General features: G+C 42.1%; 3 protein-coding genes across 4 annotated transcripts; 2 read left to right on the top strand and 1 right to left on the bottom strand.

The window, feature by feature from the left end:
* Nucleotides 1-547: 547 nt before the first annotated feature.
* On the top strand, nt 548-2631 carry LOC143325361 (hyaluronan and proteoglycan link protein 3-like). Its single transcript, XM_076738353.1, has 5 exons — nt 548-662; nt 791-1013; nt 1092-1237; nt 1398-1700; nt 2342-2631. Exons 1-5 carry the CDS (start codon nt 548-550, stop codon nt 2629-2631), a joined length of 1077 nt encoding a protein of 358 aa, XP_076594468.1.
* Nucleotides 2632-3252: 621 nt separating this feature from the next.
* Nucleotides 3253-5577, bottom strand: LOC143325352 (uncharacterized). Its single transcript, XM_076738341.1, has 4 exons — nt 5433-5577; nt 4619-4796; nt 4325-4521; nt 3253-3987 (listed from the first exon to the last, which is right to left on the bottom strand). Exons 1-4 carry the CDS (start codon nt 5454-5456, stop codon nt 3655-3657), a joined length of 732 nt encoding a protein of 243 aa, XP_076594456.1. The 5' UTR covers nt 5457-5577; the 3' UTR covers nt 3253-3654.
* A 3995-nt stretch (nt 5578-9572) lies between these two features.
* Nucleotides 9573-12216, top strand: mibp2 (muscle-specific beta 1 integrin binding protein 2). Of its 2 annotated transcripts, XM_076732099.1 has the most exons (8): nt 9623-9958; nt 10546-10636; nt 10840-10888; nt 11117-11312; nt 11409-11480; nt 11566-11672; nt 11767-11861; nt 11941-12216. In XM_076732099.1, the coding sequence occupies exons 1-7, from the start codon at nt 9933-9935 to the stop codon at nt 11850-11852; spliced, it is 627 nt and encodes a 208-aa protein (XP_076588214.1). In that variant the 5' UTR covers nt 9623-9932; the 3' UTR covers nt 11853-11861; nt 11941-12216. The 2 variants fall into 2 exon arrangements, with proteins under 2 accessions (XP_076588222.1, XP_076588214.1); XM_076732107.1 differs by lacking the exon at nt 10840-10888 and having other exon boundaries at nt 9573-9958.
* The last annotated feature ends 4990 nt before the right edge of the window (nt 12217-17206 follow it).

Raw genomic sequence — 17206 nt, 5'->3', positions numbered from 1 at the left:
TTCTTTTGCATGTCGACTTTTTTTTTTAAATCTGATTTTTGTTCTCACCTGGTGTCCAGGTGTGTTATGATCCTAAATGATGCTGGCTCAGGATACGAGGGTGAATCGTCATGTATTTAACTGAAATGGTTATGGCGTACCTGCAATGTTGAGGGAAAAAAAACCTGCTGAGATGCAAAACATTTATATTTTTTTAATCATTTGAAGTAACAGTTTTGGAAAGTGCTGAAAAAGATACTTTCTCTGAATTTTAAAGCGCTTGTTTTTGAAGTTGTTGGAGAGGCAACATTTCATTTTTATATTGAATTAAGTTGATGAACCTGGTGTCGTGCTTCCCTCTAGTGGCGCTGTCCTGTCACTACATCAGATTGTGTGCTGACAGAAAACATGAAAGAACTATTAAAACGCAGTCATACAAAACTAATTATTGCACTGTGCTTTTAGGGTCTAACGGGCTCGTCACATTTCCCTCCACAGGCTTGAGGTTTGAGACCATCAAGGATCAGGATTTGCCATCAGAGCCAGGACGACGATGACGATGATGATGATGATGATTTGCTGCCTCGCTCAGCTGGTTCTCTCAGGCTGGGCCCGGACTGCCCCCACAAGTCCAAACAGCTTCTTCTACCATAACTTCCTCAAAGGAAACAGCAGCAGAGAAAGTAAATTAAAACATATGTTCATGTTAGATCTAATCATACGTCTTTGTTGTTGTTTTAAATACAAATCATAAGAACGTGTTCATATTTTCAGGCTCTGTTCTTAGACGTTCTGTCTGTATTCCCCACAGTTCATTTCAGTGGTGTGAAGCTCCACGTGGACTCGGCTCAGGCCTCAGTGTCTGCAGTCAGAGGGGGTAACACCACCATGCCGTGCAGGTTTTGGTATGAGCCTGAGCCGAGTTCACCAAGGGAGGTCCGGGTCAAGTGGTCCTGGCTGCCTGCTGCTGGGGGACATGAGACAGACGTGCTGGTGGCGATCGGCCCCCACAGCCGAAGTTTGGGGGAGTTCAGGTAAAGGACGAATAATGAAGTCATGATTCTTCTTTTCTGTGATTAGCGGCTGCATGAGTGTGTCTGCTGGTTGGTCAGGGGTCGTGTGCAGCTCAGGCAGGATTTCCCCGGAGATGCTGCACTGGTGATGACCGAAGTCCAGCTGAATGATACAGGCCACTACCGCTGTGAGGTGGTGGACAGACTGGAGGACAAGAGCTCTTCAGTCTATCTGGAGTTAAAAGGTACAATATATAATCCACCTGTGTCGATACTGTGACTTCCAGATATTAATAGTACTATTAATAGTAATAGTACCAATAGTACTTCTGAGAAATACTGTGAAGCCCACATACTTTGTGTAAAAGTCCATCTTGCAGCTGTCTCATTACGTCCTCCACCCAGGTGTGGTGTTTCCCTACCAGCACCCTCGTGGTCAGTACCACCTGAACTTCCAGGGAGCCCAGCAGGCCTGCGAGGAGCAGGACGCCACACTGGCCACCTTCCCACAGCTCTTCCAGTCCTGGAAGGAGGGTCTGAACTGGTGCAACGCAGGCTGGCTGGCTGACGGGACAGTCCAGTATCCCATCACCCGGCCCAGAGTGCCCTGCGGGGGGCACGGCCTCGCCCCGGGGGTCCGGACCTACGGCAGACGGCACCGGCGCCTCCATCACTACGATGTCTTCTGCTTCTCCTCTTCGCTCAGAGGTGAGGTGGCCCTTTAGGAAGTGGGAGGTGGTGTGAGACCAGCAACGTCACAGGTTTGAATCTGGTTGTTAAAGCAGGAAAAGCTCAAGTTTCACTGATGACATTAACGATGCCTCATTAATGTCATTATTTACACCTGCACCGTTCCTGCTGTGACATGTCAAAATATCCCCTGTGCAAAGAGCCTAAATTCCCTCGCTTTGACAAACTGCTTTGAAACTGTCTTCATTTAGCTCCCTGCATGTCAGCTCTCATTAAAAACCTCTGACACTGAACAGTTTGCAGCAGCTACAAGGAAGCTTCATTCAGACTGCACCGAGCTCAGCAGTGAACAATTACTGCAGTGTTCATTTACTGTGAGCTTCAAGACCACTAACACCAATAAGTTAGATTAATAATTCTTTTTTTTTTTAAATTTGAATCTTTGAAGCTCATCAACAGAATAATGGAATACAAAATGAATATGATAAGTCCATGTTTTTCACTTGAATATTTTCTTCTTTGTGCATTAGATTCAACAGATAGCGTAAAAAATGTGACACTTAAACGAGTCTCAGACAAACTCTAGTAAAACGGGTGTCTGTGGGCCAATGATGGCGGTCTGAAACATGAAAATGCTTAAGAGTGTGTTTCCTTCAAAGGCAAAGTCTACTATCTTCAGGCCTCTCACAAGATGAACCTGACTGAGGCTCAGCAGGCGTGTCAGGAGAACGGAGCGGAGATCGCCAAAGTCGGACAGCTCTACGCCGCCTGGAAGTTCACAGGGCTGGACCGCTGTGACGCGGGCTGGCTGGCCGACGGAAGCGTTCGGTATCCCATCACCAGGCCCCGGAGAAACTGTGGTGCCTCTGAGCCGGGGGTGCGCAGCTTCGGCTTCCCACCTCCCCAGCACAAGCATGGAGTCTACTGCTACAAGTTCGATGACGAATGAACGTAAATCTGCCTCTTCTATGTAAACATGACAATAATTCAGATGATGGGTCACGTTGATGGGTTTTTTTCTTTGGGGGGGGGGTGGCACTATAGGATAGAGTGACAGTGAAGTGAAGACGCCCACACACTGCTTCATTTGATGGAGTCACAAGCAAAAAAGGTTCAGAGCCGCTGGAGTTACTCTCATATCTGCATCCCATCGTGTTTTTCAAAGCATTTACTTTAAAATCACCACTTATGAGAAACTATTAAAATTAGCACCTGAAAACGAATAGGTACGTGAGTTTGGAATTCGATCAGCTGATGAAGACCATGACATAATTCATCAGCTGAGAAAAAGCTAGTAAGTAGACTCTGAGTTGAGTTTTATTTGGTTACTGACAGTCCTGCCGTATGATCATGTACCTCCAGTGATTTTCACACCACTGGAAAAATGACTCATTTTTGTATAACAGATGTCTTTCCAAACCATTAAAGTTCTTGTACACAAGCACTGTTTCTGTCTCTTCACACACACATTGTTCGCCCACATACACACATCTTCACAGATACCTGAAAGGGCCGCCTGTGACAGGAAAAAATCTGCCTTTAGAGCTGAAAATAGAAAACATGGCTGGAGGCCAGTTGATGCAGGAACTTTATTTCAGTAAAAAAACAATCATATATTTCAGGCTCTACAAGCAGCAGCTTGACTTGTTTTGTCTTTAAAAAAAAAAAAACACTGGTCAGAGTATCAGTAGTGTCCAGCTGTGAGACCATCGGGCTGAGGTAGGCTGAGCAGTCTTCACTGCAGAAATCTTTGGTTTTTCTTTATAATTATACACAGTATATGTCTCTGTCTGTCAAACATACAGGTCTGAACATCAACAAGTCAAGATATTTTACGCAACTGTTTGCTTTTATACACAGCATTTTCATTTCTAACTACTTCTTTGTAACTAATACCAAATACACTCTGGAGCTGTAGGTAAACAAAGAAAGCAATTTGTAAGTGTGTGTATGTGTGTGTGTAAACCCTTTCCTACTCACACTCAGCTTCGAAGAGGAGTCTCTCGATTTTCATTCGGACGACTGCCTTTTTCCGAGGGGACAACCTTTTGAACATTTTTGCAAGGTTCATGAAATAGTATTCATCACAGTCTTGTGGTTTTTCGATGTTTGTCTGTACAGCTTGGTGACATTTGGCTGTGAAAGGCTCTGTAGCCGTCCTCATCTTGTAAACAGTGTCACATCCGTTTGACTTGGGGACCGACGGGCTGCGGCTGCTGCTGCTGCTGCTGCTGCTCTCTCCTCGGCTGCTTTGGTCGTCTGAAGCCAGGATGATGGTTATGTCGTCACTGTCATTGTTGCTGTCCTGTGGGGATAACAAAAAAGTTAGAAACAACAGCAAAACCTGCTCTGTAATTCAACCCCATACTCCCTTTAAAAAAAAGACCTAATTCAGTGAAATTGTACAGTGAAACTTTGTGAAATGCTTTCTCCATCAAACTCTTAATAATTTATATTCTATGTTTATGTTAGCTAGAAAAAGCTCCATCATTCATAAAGAAGAAGAAAATGAGGAGCTTAAAATCACAAGAAAGATTTACGTTATTAAGTGGAACATGAGAAATTTAAACGTTTATGAGAAAATGTGCCACGATAAACGGCTCACTGAAAAGTGAACAAGTGTCATATGAAAGGATGTCAACCTCTCCAGGCATCAGCGGAGGAGCAATCAATCCTTCGGTTTGGAGTCTGTTTTTTTGGGCTCTCTGCTGTTGCATCCGGCGGCAGAATGGTAGATGAGCGGTGAAATCGTTTTTCTTCATCACCGTGGCTGTGCAGTACAAGCAGTGGTAATGGCGCTTTCTCCTGCACTGCAGTCCGCATCTGTGGATCGTGTACTCTGAAATATGAACACATTTAGATCATGAATGCATTAGTCGTTTATCATTTCCTGACAATGTCAATTGATTACTAAACAGAACATGTAAAAACCTTACCTCCGATGTAAATGGCTTTCATTAGATGAATGTTCAAATGACCCAGAACTCTGGAGCGTATTGTGGGTTTGAACATGGTTGGCAAACAAAATGGACAATGATATTTGCTTGGAGAGCAGCAATTGTGGCATTTTTGCAGAGGAGGAACTGAAAATCCCTTCTGGATGGATTCATGAACCTGGAGCAGATAATTCAGTCATTATTAATGAAGCCTTGGCTTCTTAAAGAGTCCTGTCAGGGGTGAGATGCAGCTCATTCAAAATGTGAGCTACTTATACTTGAAAAGGAGAAGACGAGCCATATCTATAACTCAACATATGTTGTATTTAACATGGCCAATGCAAAAAAAATTCAACACAACATAGCGCGTTTGCATGGTCACTTTGATTCTGATTTCAATAAGTTTTGTGCCGAATAACTTTCTAACGGCTATTAGACGGCTAACCGTGCTAACTTTTACAAGGCTGCTAACCTGTTGTGATGTTTCTATCGTGGAAAAATATTTTCCTTTGACATTTTTTACGGTTAATTCTTCGGATGTCTTAAATGACCGTCAGTACTTTGGAGTTAACACTAACAAATTAATATTATTAATATGATTAGCGTTCTTTAGCAGGCTAACGTTACCAGCAAGAGAGCTGGGTTAGCTAGTTAGCTAATAAGTTAGCTTGGCAAGTCAAGAGGAGAACTTACTTAAGGTATTTAGTCAACTACACTGCTGAAAAGTCAAGATAACACAACGGGGAGACATGAATGAGATGCTGTGATTATAAACAGTCTGTAATTATTGTCGTTCGTTCATGTATTTGCTTACTGTTAACGGTTGATAATCGTCCATCGTTCCCACAAAGTCCTTGCGAGTTTTTTTTCCCACGGTTTTTTCTGTTTTTATGTTTGTTTGTGTTTCTTCTTCTTCTTCTTCTTCTTCTTCTTCTTCTTCTTCTTCTTCTTCTGCTTCTGCTTCTTCTTCTTCTTCTTCATTGGCAAGCATCTTACAGGACAACATCCGCCGCCTACTGGACATGAAGGAAATTAAACGAAATCGTTTCTTCTAATTAGGCGGCTTTAAACTCTAAATACAAAAACTCACAATATCCAGTCTACATGATGTTTTCTTCTAGAGGTTGATGCTAGAAAGTTTGGACAAACTACAAGATCCATTTGGCCTTTGTTGATGTCACTCACCCACTGTAAAGCCAGCAATTATGTCCAATGTTTTAGCTGTAACTACTCATAAATGATCTCCTGTGTAGGGAAATAAAACCAAAATGCATTTGAGTTAGTTTTTGTATCACAAAAGACGAAGTTACAGTCTGAGAGCTCCTTGTTTCTTACATTTGGGATGCTTACATTTGAGCTGTTTCCAAGTTTTTTCTAAATATCATATTCACATGCAGTTTTTTGTTAATGCATGTGACAAAAAAGGGATCTATTTGCTAATGCATCTATCCTTGTTGGAGTTACTCAAAGAGGGAAGCAGCTTTAGAAAGTTTTATTTTTTTTTTAATCCTGCAGTTTTGCATCACTAATCATCTGTACTTTATCTTCAAATCAAACACCACTCTCTTTAAGTCTGTCTTGATGTCATCCTCATCTCCTTCCTTGTTGAAAATGATCTGCCTTTATCTGCTCAGAACTATTACATGTCTTTGCAATCAGGCACACATCTTTTCTGCAGAGTGACATGTCTTTAGAAAGCTATTAAAAGAAAAATATTGCAAGTTCTGATGACAGTCTGTGGGAGTTTCCGTAACATTTTCATGAGATTCAAAGCTCAAGACAAAAAGAAGCATGAGTGTGTCTGCGAGAGAGACCTGACTAAGAGGAAACCTCTCAAATGGACACAGCCAGCAGGTGGCAGTCAGGCGTTTGGTTGCTTTCAAGCAGAACAAAATGCGCAGAAACAACTAACTGTATCAACTCCTTCAGTTATATAAAAAAAACATCATCTTTATAGAAATTAGAAATCGCCCTGTTTTAACATGATCCACTAGCTCGATCACATGGCCGGACTGGATTGATAGATTTCCTGAATTGACTGGAAACAAACTCCAGTCATGCATAAAATGTGCCATTCGTGGAAATACAATGAGATTAAATGTGAAGAATGCAGGATGTCACAGACGTGACTTCTGAAAGTCTGAGGTGAAATGTGAAGGCCGCAGACAGACCAAGGAAAAACAGCAAAGAAGAACAGAGTGTACAGTCACTGAAGTATGTTCACAGACCCCGCAGTGCCTCTCAGGTTTATGAGACATTCATATGAGGGACAGTGTAATATTTGCTGTGCAGCTGATTCAGCACTTCAGGTCTTGTTAGGTTCATCTGAGGAAACACAGTGACAAAGCATTCACTTACAAAACCAATCACAGCTCACAAAATTTCAGTTCTGTGAATCTTCATGAGGGCTATTTAGACATGCAAATTATATAGAACGGCCATACAGGCAAACCGAACAGCTGGAGTATGAGTAAACAAATGTCATGTGAAAGTTTAACGCAAGACTGAGTTATTATGCAGGAACACAAGGAGGTTCAATGGAATCCACAGTGACTGAAATTCATTGAAAAGGAGATTCATGCTCGAACATCCACACCCATGACTGAAAGTGCATGACACAACATTTCTGAGAGTGGATTCATTAAGAAGGAGACTTTAATTATATGGCAAGTTAATGCAGCTGCATTACAAAAAAGAAGAACAGGCAAAACTGAAGCCTGTGATGAAATGCGGCCAAATAACAGTCAAATACAGAAAATAAATATTAAGGTTTGGTGAGCTTTAGATCACATAAAGAACTTTTAGCTCCATCTTGCATGAAAACGGGAAATAATCTCTTACTATTACATCAAAAAAAAAAGTTGTGTTTGAGTTTTAGGTACAGTGATAGAATGCATCACTTATCCTGTTTATGCTATTTTGTACTTGTACTTGCCATATTATAGAATTTGGTACTTGCACTCAACTATATTTCAGAGGGAACTAATGTACTTTTCACTCAACTACATGTACTTGATAGCTATAGTTACTAGTTAGCTTTCAGATTAACATTTTAGATGAAAACATATGATCAGGTTATATAATACAATAAATTATTATAGTTCAAAACACCCAACAGTCTATGACGTTATCAAAATTTGATCCACTTCATCCAGCTCCATCATCGATGTACTGCTCCCATAGCAATGCAGCAGTAATGATAATACAACGTTATGATTTCATAAAAATACAACACGGACAGAAGCCATACTCCATAATGAGTCCTCTTAAACTTCCAAATACATTTTATACATACTTTCACCTTGCAAACTACCGGTTGCCAAGAAAACTGAAATATTGTATTAAAATACAGGGTAATGAAATACATCTTGACACTCAATCGATCAAATGAGAGGAAACAGATCATCACACGCAATGACAAGTTCACCAAACTTGCATGAAAATCATGTTTAGTCCCACATGTTTCAGTACTGAGAATCTCTCGTCACATTGTAAAGGTGATATACTATCACATGGTTGTCAAATGAGAAGACAAGTGACCAGCGGTATCAGTCTATTATCATAAGACTATCTTCAGTATGTTATTGTAGAAAAATCAAGAAAATCTCAATCTCGGGATCCAAATTGGCAGAATGAGTCAAACTATGAATAGAAATATTACAAGCCGAACTGAATTCCACACTTGGCGACTTCCTCTTCATATTTGAGGTTCTCGAGGGTGTGAGCCCCATCTTAAGTAATATTTTGGTGTAACCTCAGGAAACTGTGTCATGGAGTTGGTTGGGAAGTTTCTAAACAAAACAGAGAGGTCAGCGGCAGGCTGGTGAAATAAACACCGCAGCAATGTGGGAGGATATGTTGTCCTTTGTTTATTGTGTGCGTCTGATTCAGAGTCTGATACGAAGTGTCTTCTGTGGAAGCACTGGCAGCCTTATCTTCCATATTACATGTGTTTTGATGTGTGTTGTGGTTGAATAAGTGAGATGACGCTGCTGAACGAGGCTGACACAGGAAATTGACAAGGGGAAAAAAATCTGGCACAACTTCTGCACAATGCCCACAATGTAAAATGTCCTATAGCTGTCCATTAAGGTCCCAGCAGTAAATAGAGGCCCTGTCTTCTTATAGATTGCATAAGGTAAATGGTATCGACAATGAACTGCACTCATTTAGTCTCTTCTTGTTTGGCTGTCTCATGTGTAGGCTATCATTTTGTATTTCTCACAGTGTTTTCCCTCTTTAGATGCAATATTCTAGGTTTAGGTTTTTCTAATCTAGTCCACAGCATCAGTTCGTTTTTCAAAGATCCAGTTGTGTCACCAGCACAATTAAAAAAATTACCAGAAGTATTAAATAAAGGATGTAAAGTAAAGGTAAAGATGGAAAATTGTGAAATGAGATATGAAAATTGTGGTCCCTTTCACAGCCTTTAATGATTTATGTGTTCATGTAAGCAGTGTTTCAGTGTCGTTTGATCCAAGTGGGGGTGTGCTATAAGTAAATGCTATGATATTTAGACTATAGTAATACATCATTTCTTATAAACTTATGGACGTTTTGCATTGCAGAATGGAAATGCTTGATGACCAGTGCCTCAAAATGATATCTTGTGATTAAAGGGGTGTATTTTGGAAAGTAGGGCGATCTGTAAAATGTGAAAAATGCAATATATGATTGCATTGTTAATACAGAGGGATTAATGTGTAAATAGCATTTTTCTGTCGTACTTAACGGAGTTCGAGTTAATTTTATATTTGAAATTATAACAACGCATCATATTCTATAAGCTAATCACGTTTTGCTAAGCATCTACATCTGCCAGACAAATGTTGAGTTAAAAACTGCGATATTTGCCTCTAAAAATAGTGGAACTACAAAACAGCATAAATTGCAGTGAAGTAAGAAAGCATTTAAAATTAAAATTAGTCAACATCATGGGCTAAGGTTAGAAGGCGGGGTGAGCGGAGGGAGGAAGTGGCATGGCAGCTGCGGTAACACTCGCCCGTGATTGGTTGTTCTGGGTTTTCCGTGAGGCTCGAGGTGTTTAAATAGCCAATCACGTCGCTCTCTCCAGTATGTGTAGAGGTTACAGCTAGTTGACGGTCCTCTCTCGGTGGAAGATCGTGTCCGAGTGACAGCCCGTCCCTGCTGCTCTTACCTTACTCACTTAACTCAAGTGCCATGGAGGACTCAAGTAGTTGACGTTTCCTGCTGCAACCTTCTCTTTTTAGCCTTTCTTCCCGTCTGATCATTGATCCTGAACCGGTTTATTGACGTTTTGAACACCTTTTACGAGCTTTGACCATCCGAAATCATGAAGTACATCATCGGCATCGGCGGGTGAGTTCCTGTGGATGAATGGCCGGGGGCTAGGCTAAGCTAGCTGGCTAGCGGAGCCGCTAGGCCGTGAAAGCCCGGCACACGTGGGGAGGGCGGTCATGACATCCGCTAATTTGTCGCTTCCTTTTTGTTGTACTGCTGTTGAAATTGCACAGTAATGACATGTGGCCGTGTTCAGTGCAAACGCTCCTCTCTGGTAATCGTTAAACGGAGCAAAGCTAGCGATCATAGGCATGTCAGAAATAAATGAGGCCGCCATACGCCCAGCAGACCCATCCTTTTTCATGTAGATATTAACCCTAAGGTCAGTTCATTGTCTAAATTTTGTGTTATTGTGTAAATATTTGATCTGAAGATGGCTGCTTATGGTTTATAATTAACTGTATTTTAAATCAGTGATCATCACATGTCAAAGGAAATGCTATTTATGTCGTTAAACAATACGTAAAACATATGAATGGGTGTATAACTTCATTATTAAATGGATGTTCCGGGCACAATATTTGAAGTGAGGGTCTGATGTTCAGCTTTCTGCGTGGGTTGCATCATCCACCATTCATTGACACGTATTGCTTTGTTCCACGCAGCGTCACCAATGGAGGGAAAACCACCCTCACCAACAGACTGATCAAGAACCTGCCCAACTGCTGTGTGGTCCATCAGGATGACTTCTTCAAGGTGAGCCACACGCACACATCCCTCCTTTTCAATTTTTTGGCTGAAGTTAACCAAAGGGATAGCTCTGGGTGACACAAGTCAGTGGCGTGTCAACGCTTTGCTGCCTGTGTTACTTGATACGGTTTGAGCTCGTGTTAAGAAAAACGCTTCCATGCAGCACTAGTGGAATGTACCTGGGTACATCTTATCAATGTATGTTTCAGCCCCAAGATCAGATTGAAGTTGGTGAAGATGGCTTTAAGCAGTACGATGGTAAGCCTGGGTTTTTAATGAAAGGGTTTGTGCGTGTGTGTGAATGTGTGTTGGGTGTTGTGTGTTTGCTCCTGCCCTAACCTCGTTTCATTTGTAATCTGCATGCAATATAGACAAACGTGAACACTGAATGTGTTTCTGACTTTCTCTTTGCCATTTTCTATACGCTTCTCCTTTTTTCCCCCCCTTCCATTACACCCCCCCCCCCCCCCCGGCTTCGCCCTTCAGTCATCACTGCTTTGGACATGGACGCCATGATGAGTACGATCTATGCGTGGTTGGAGAACCCGGTGAAGTTTGAAAAGTCTCATGGCGTTAATAACACCCTGGATACTGAGATCGTCCCAAAGTCTGACCGTAATGAGGAGGAGGAGGAGAAGACTCACATCCTCATTGTGGAGGGCTTCCTGCTTTACACCTACGGGTAAGAACGCGGCCTCATTGCATTTCTGTGCGTGCCATTTCTCTCTGTCGAATCAGAGCACTGTGCCTCGAGGTTAACTCATCTCTACCTCTGCAGACCTTTGATCGACGTGCTGAACCAACGTTACTTTATTTCCATCCCGTACGAAGAATGCAAAAAGAGGAGGTGGTAAGTGTTCAGACGCTGTTCTTAAGTGGCGGTTTTAGTCTAATCTGCCGTCTTATCATAAGCAATTGGTGTTGTGTCTCTGCAGCTCCAGGAACTACACGGTGCCAGACCCCCCCGGCCTGTTCGATGGCCACGTCTGGCCCATGTATCTGAAACATAAGAACATCATGGAGGAGTCAGGTGTTGATGTCTGTAAGTGTGCACTGCCACTTGTTCGACTGCGTTTTTTCATACTTTAAAGACGAAAGTTTCTCCTGATTAAATGTTTGTTTGTGTGCTCTTACAGTGCAGCTAGATGGAACCAAGTCAAAGGAACAGCTGTTCAACTTCGTCTATGGCGACATCCTGAACAACATCCAGACAACTCTTTAATAGACAAAGGTACGCACGTCATCTGACTGTCTTCTGACGGAGTGTGTCTGTTGAAGTGCGAGTTTCTGATCGTTTTCCTCTCTCGCAGGTCATAGGATCAGCTAAAAGGAGGATATACTCGGCCTGCAAGCAGAAGACCGCCTGCCTTAAGCTTCTACCTGGCAGCTCATTTAGCTGACTGCTATGATTTTTATGAAAATGTAAATGTTAAACTGACGGCATCAGATGCTGGCATGAATTTTTTTTTTTTTTTATCAACCATATTTATTGCTTTGTTACAGCCGACACTCCAAGGAGAGTTGATGGATATGTTCACAGGATGGTTAGACTAAGTTGCATATGTCAATAAATGACCTCCTACCAATTCTGTACTATTGTGATTTTTCAGTTGAAACCACACGAATTGCTACCTGTGGAAGTTTTCAGTATATAGTGTCCTTTTCAACACTTGGAGCCCTGGGCAGCTGCTAAGTTGGGCACAGTGTGCAGACGCCTTTCACTATCTTGCTCCCAGGCAACAGTTGGTGTGAGTGATAAGTGGAATCACGAGTCTGAACCTCGTGACTACAGGTTTACAGCGCAACCCTTATCTCTACTCAGACGCACATGGGCAGTTTCCCTGGAAGTGTTTCTGTGTGAATAAACGTAGAATTACACAACTTAAAGTCACTTTTACTCAGTTTTACAGAGCAGGAGCTGTGTGATAATGCAGATCAGGTCAATAAGTGGAAGTAAATGCGTGGTTTCCATACGCATGGTTCTTGTCTGTTGGGCCAAGGTGTGAAAAACACATGCAGTATATAATGCATGTGAACATTGGAAGTATTCCACAAATGCATTGCATGCAAAGCCTTGTTTACATATGTTTAGCTTCCTGGTTGCTGTAAGTGGTGAAGTTATCCAGACTTGCTGTGCAACACTTGGAGCAAGTGGCAAGAACCCAACGTCACTCCCACACCAGTATTGTATTTGAACGACTGACTTGAGAACAGCTGTTTCATCCCATATGCATAAAACAAGACATTTAAAAGAGACGCCTCACCACATTTGCAATGCAGAAGCTCAACCATTTGGTCAGATGCTCCATAAAGCTGCGGTCACTCTTAGGGTTGCAAGCATTGCTTCATGTGTTATGACTGCAGGCACACATGTTTGTATTTATTTGTAGTCATATGTTTTATGTGTGCATACAGACAGTATGTGGTGAGGGTAATACGAAGAGCTGGGCTGTGTCGTCTAACTGAAAGCTTAAGATGAATTTTCATCTTTGCATAAGTAGAAAAAGTTTCTTAGTTAAACTAATTCACCAGTTGGAGCAGTTATGCAACGCTGTAATAATGCATTAGGCTCATGCATTAATATTGTGAATGTGTGGCAGAACATTTCTTTTTCTTGAAATGGAAAAATACAGCCGTTGAAATCTAAATTCAACATGTACAGAAGGCTGGAAGTGACTCATGGGTGTGTCAGGCCGCTGTGAGGGAGTGAAATCGGTTTCACTCTGTCCGTTCTTCACTCCCCTGTGAAAGCTCGTTATGTAATGTTGCTACAGTGCAGACGTCCAGATGTATGGAAGTGGGTCAGAGCTGTATGTAAGACAAAAACCTCTCGGTCCACATAGGGGAAGTCATTTTTCCTCCCTTTGTATTTCCACGTCTGCATAATCTCATGTAGTTACATCTTAAAGGGTCAGTTTCAATGTTACGTAGTAAGAAAAAAAAAAAGTCCAACTGTACTGTTTTTTTTTTTTTATTTCAACCTTGAAAACAAACTACATCATGTTCTTAGATCTGCTGCCTGAAATCTTTTTTTCCGTTCAACAGTCACTGTTTCCCCCCACTGCAGGATGTGCCATCTTGGAATAAAACAACCCTCAAATGTTGATGTTACACTGCGTGCAGGTCAAACGGAGGTCTGACTAAGCGAGCATGTGTTGTATTATTCACAGAGAGCACAAAGCGGCTCTTATGGCTTTCTCCAGACAGACTGTATGATTGACACATGGCAGCAGCTCGGACACGTGCAGACAGATGGTGAACATCTGTCTTTAAAAGCGTGTTTTTCAAAGCATTTTGAGTCATTTGGTCACAGTTTATATTTAAGGTTTTACACTGCATTTTGATGGCTCCACTCGTGTCTTCTTGCTGGTATAATACAGCATGTGTGCTGCATTGAATGTGTCCTCAACACATGGAAATGTTGACAGCTCTTCCAGTGCGGCCTGTGATTATTGTGATTACAACATACATTCATTCGTCAGCTTTAAAACACAAGTTCAATAATATGGATTTTATGTCTCAAAAGCTCCAGAATTTCCTTTGCTTGCTCCCATTCAAGCCTAAGTTAGATGTAGCTTCAGTTCACAGGCTGCTGTTTGGATTGAATTTGAATGGTTCAGACCACCGGTGCATTCAAATGTATTGAGGCGGAGAGAGGAAGCGAGAGAGAGCGATAGCGTGTAGGAGATCCTATTACACTGCAATCCATCTTGGGAATTTCCTGCAGCCGACTTTAGGATCGAGCAGGACAAACAGCAGAATACTTCAGCCTCTGTTTACAATGCACTTCTTTAACTTGGACTAAACTTCTCAAAGTGGAGGAGTTTAACTTTGTCTTAAGTCGGAGCAGAGATATCAGCTTTTGTTCTCAAAACCAGGTATTCTGTGTGCTGACGTCCTCATACGGCTCCACACCTCAACGGTGACTCATGATATGCTTAACTTTGACTCCAAATATCATTTTGAGATGGTGTGAATTTCCTCAAAGGGTATCTAACTGGTTTTAAGGCGGGTGTTACTTCACAGCATGTGCTCGCTGGTCAGTCCAGTTATGTAACCTTGACTGCTGCTGGCGAGGCCGCCCTTCAAAAAAAAAAAAAAAAAAAAAAGAAAGAAAAAGAAGCAGACAGTCTCAGGTCTGCATTAAGGCATGGCTGCATACTGACTTCCTCCTCTGTAATATTTAATCTCTCTGTGGCTTTTCTTCTTATACACAGCGATGTGATGGACTAATCATACACAGCTTGACATCTTTAAGATAAACACAAGAAGCTAAACCGGCATTCTTCCTGTAAAGTGGGTCATAGCTTGCAGAAACTGGGTTACTGTGAACTCACTGTCCTCAGATACAATATTTCATGGATGGATAGCGCTGTGGTGATAGAGGACATGGTCCTCTGACACCCGGCCTGCCTCTGGACTACAACGAACCCTGCAGTTTTTGAAACCACACCAACCACCACACACGGGGTTATGAGGGCCACAGTACTGGCTCTTACTGGATCCTGTTTGTGAGTGTGTGTCTGCTTGGCTTTCTGTCTGTCAGTGTGTCTGAGCTGCGCCCGTCTGTTGCTCTGTCTCCTTACACACCTCTCCGCAGTGCATCCAAAAAGCAGGGGAAGCAACAGTCTGCTGTGGTTGACGCAAATAGAGCATATAAACAACACTATAAATCCTCCCTTCAGACCTCTAACTCCATACAGTTAAGGTTTGGATTATCACATCTCCACCTCTCGCAGGTCAGACAGGACACGGCCACGCAACCACTAACCGTCCTGGTGGCAGCGGCGGCTGTGACTGTGTGGCTGCTTGTCTGAAAACAATTTCTTTGTCTCGCTCGCAGCTCTGCAATGCGTCCTTTAGCTTACTTCCCCCTGTTTTCTCGCATTACCCAACCAAAGAAAACAACAAGGACAGGGCACATTCATTTGATCAAATCATCCTTTCCCTCCACCACAACTACGCTGCTCTTCAAAGCCTCTTTTCAGCCTACAACTTGTTTCTATATTTACTTCTTTTACTACAGTCTAAGAGGAGGCCATGAAACCAGCCACTTCTGCCATAAAACCTTTTGTGACGACTGGGGCCGTTGTAAGGGCTTGTTTTGATCCTCCAAAGCCGACATGGCAGCGAGCTGAGCTGGGCTAATGCCACACCTGTGGGGCCGACGTGAAGACAGCTTTTCACCTACTGTGGTTCACCCGCTCTGTCTGTGTTTACGCTGAGTGGAGCTGGCCCTGGGAGAAATTACACCGCAGGGCAGACACAACAAGACACTCTGTAATCCGTAGATGGCATTAGACACTTAAATTGTACACATTTCACTGCTGTTGCTGCAACACGTAGGTGGTGTAGGAAGTATTTCGAGTTCAATCTTTCACTTCAGTAAAAGTAGCAAGACCACAAGTTAAAAATGCTCAGTTACAAGCGAGAGTGCAGTCAGAGTTTGCACTGAAATAAAGTTACACAAGCATTATAGGGTCGGTGTACTGCGGCGTTTTGCAGAATGGCCCCTTTCAAGGAGTTTACGAGGGCCATATTTCACGATTGGGTTATTACCAGTGAACCATTAACATATAAAAGGCAATTTAGAGCTCCAGAAGCCCAAAAGGTCACCTGGTCTGTACTGATTAAAATGAAAATGTGTTTGAGAATATGAAACACGAAAGTATAGATTGGTTTAGTATTGCAGAAACAAATAACCAAAAGCTCAATGAATGAACCTGATGAGGGCCCCTGCATCACAATCAAATTTCAACTCTTATTACTTCAGTTTGTGCTGGTTTCACGTATAATTTTGAGTATTTCCACGTTCTGCTACTTCATGCTTCTACTCTACTACATTTCAGAGTGAAATACTGCACTTTTCACTCCACTACATTCATCTGACAGCTTATGCAATATATCGTTAAAGAGTCGAGCACTGGGGAACCTTAGAGAAAAACAGGGTCTAGTTGGGGCCCCTTGACACATTTCAGGTATCTCTATAGATGTTAGTTGTTTCACTAAAGAGATGTTAAATAACAAATAACTGTTTGAGGCTGAAGGAGGTTAACAGAGAAAAGTCCTAAAAAAAACTTACTGAGCAGTACTTCGTCTTCTTTCTTCTCTGATTAATAATCGCATGAACCCTGAGGTTTATAACCTCAGAGGGGGCCTGACCCCTGCAGTAAAAATACCTAACAGTATATAAAGTACCTAAAACCAGCTCCATCTCAACTGATGCATCAGTTTCAACACTTGAATAATATAATATATAATAATCTATCAGTCAAAGGGGCCATTTCTCTGCAGAACAAATACTTCTACTGTTGTACTTCTGCATTTTTACTGAGGTAACATTCTGAATTCAGCACTTTTACTTGCAAAGGTACTATGTTGTTGTATTGGTACATTTATTTACAGTAAATATATGACCTGAATACTTCATTTCAGACATTGGGCTCCTGCATATAGACTATACACAGGACACAGAGAGTTGGAGGAACAGGGGGTTGATGGGGGCCCAGGTGCTCATTTTTGCTCTGTGGCCCCCTGCAGGTTAATCCAACCATGTCAAGATGAAGTGATTTTAAC

The sequence above is a fragment of the Chaetodon auriga genome, chromosome 1 (assembly GCF_051107435.1).
Source record: "Chaetodon auriga isolate fChaAug3 chromosome 1, fChaAug3.hap1, whole genome shotgun sequence".
NCBI classification, from domain to species: Eukaryota; Metazoa; Chordata; class Actinopteri; order Chaetodontiformes; family Chaetodontidae; genus Chaetodon; species Chaetodon auriga.
Note: the sequence above shows the minus strand (reverse complement) of the source record. Positions and strands in the feature narration are given on the sequence as shown.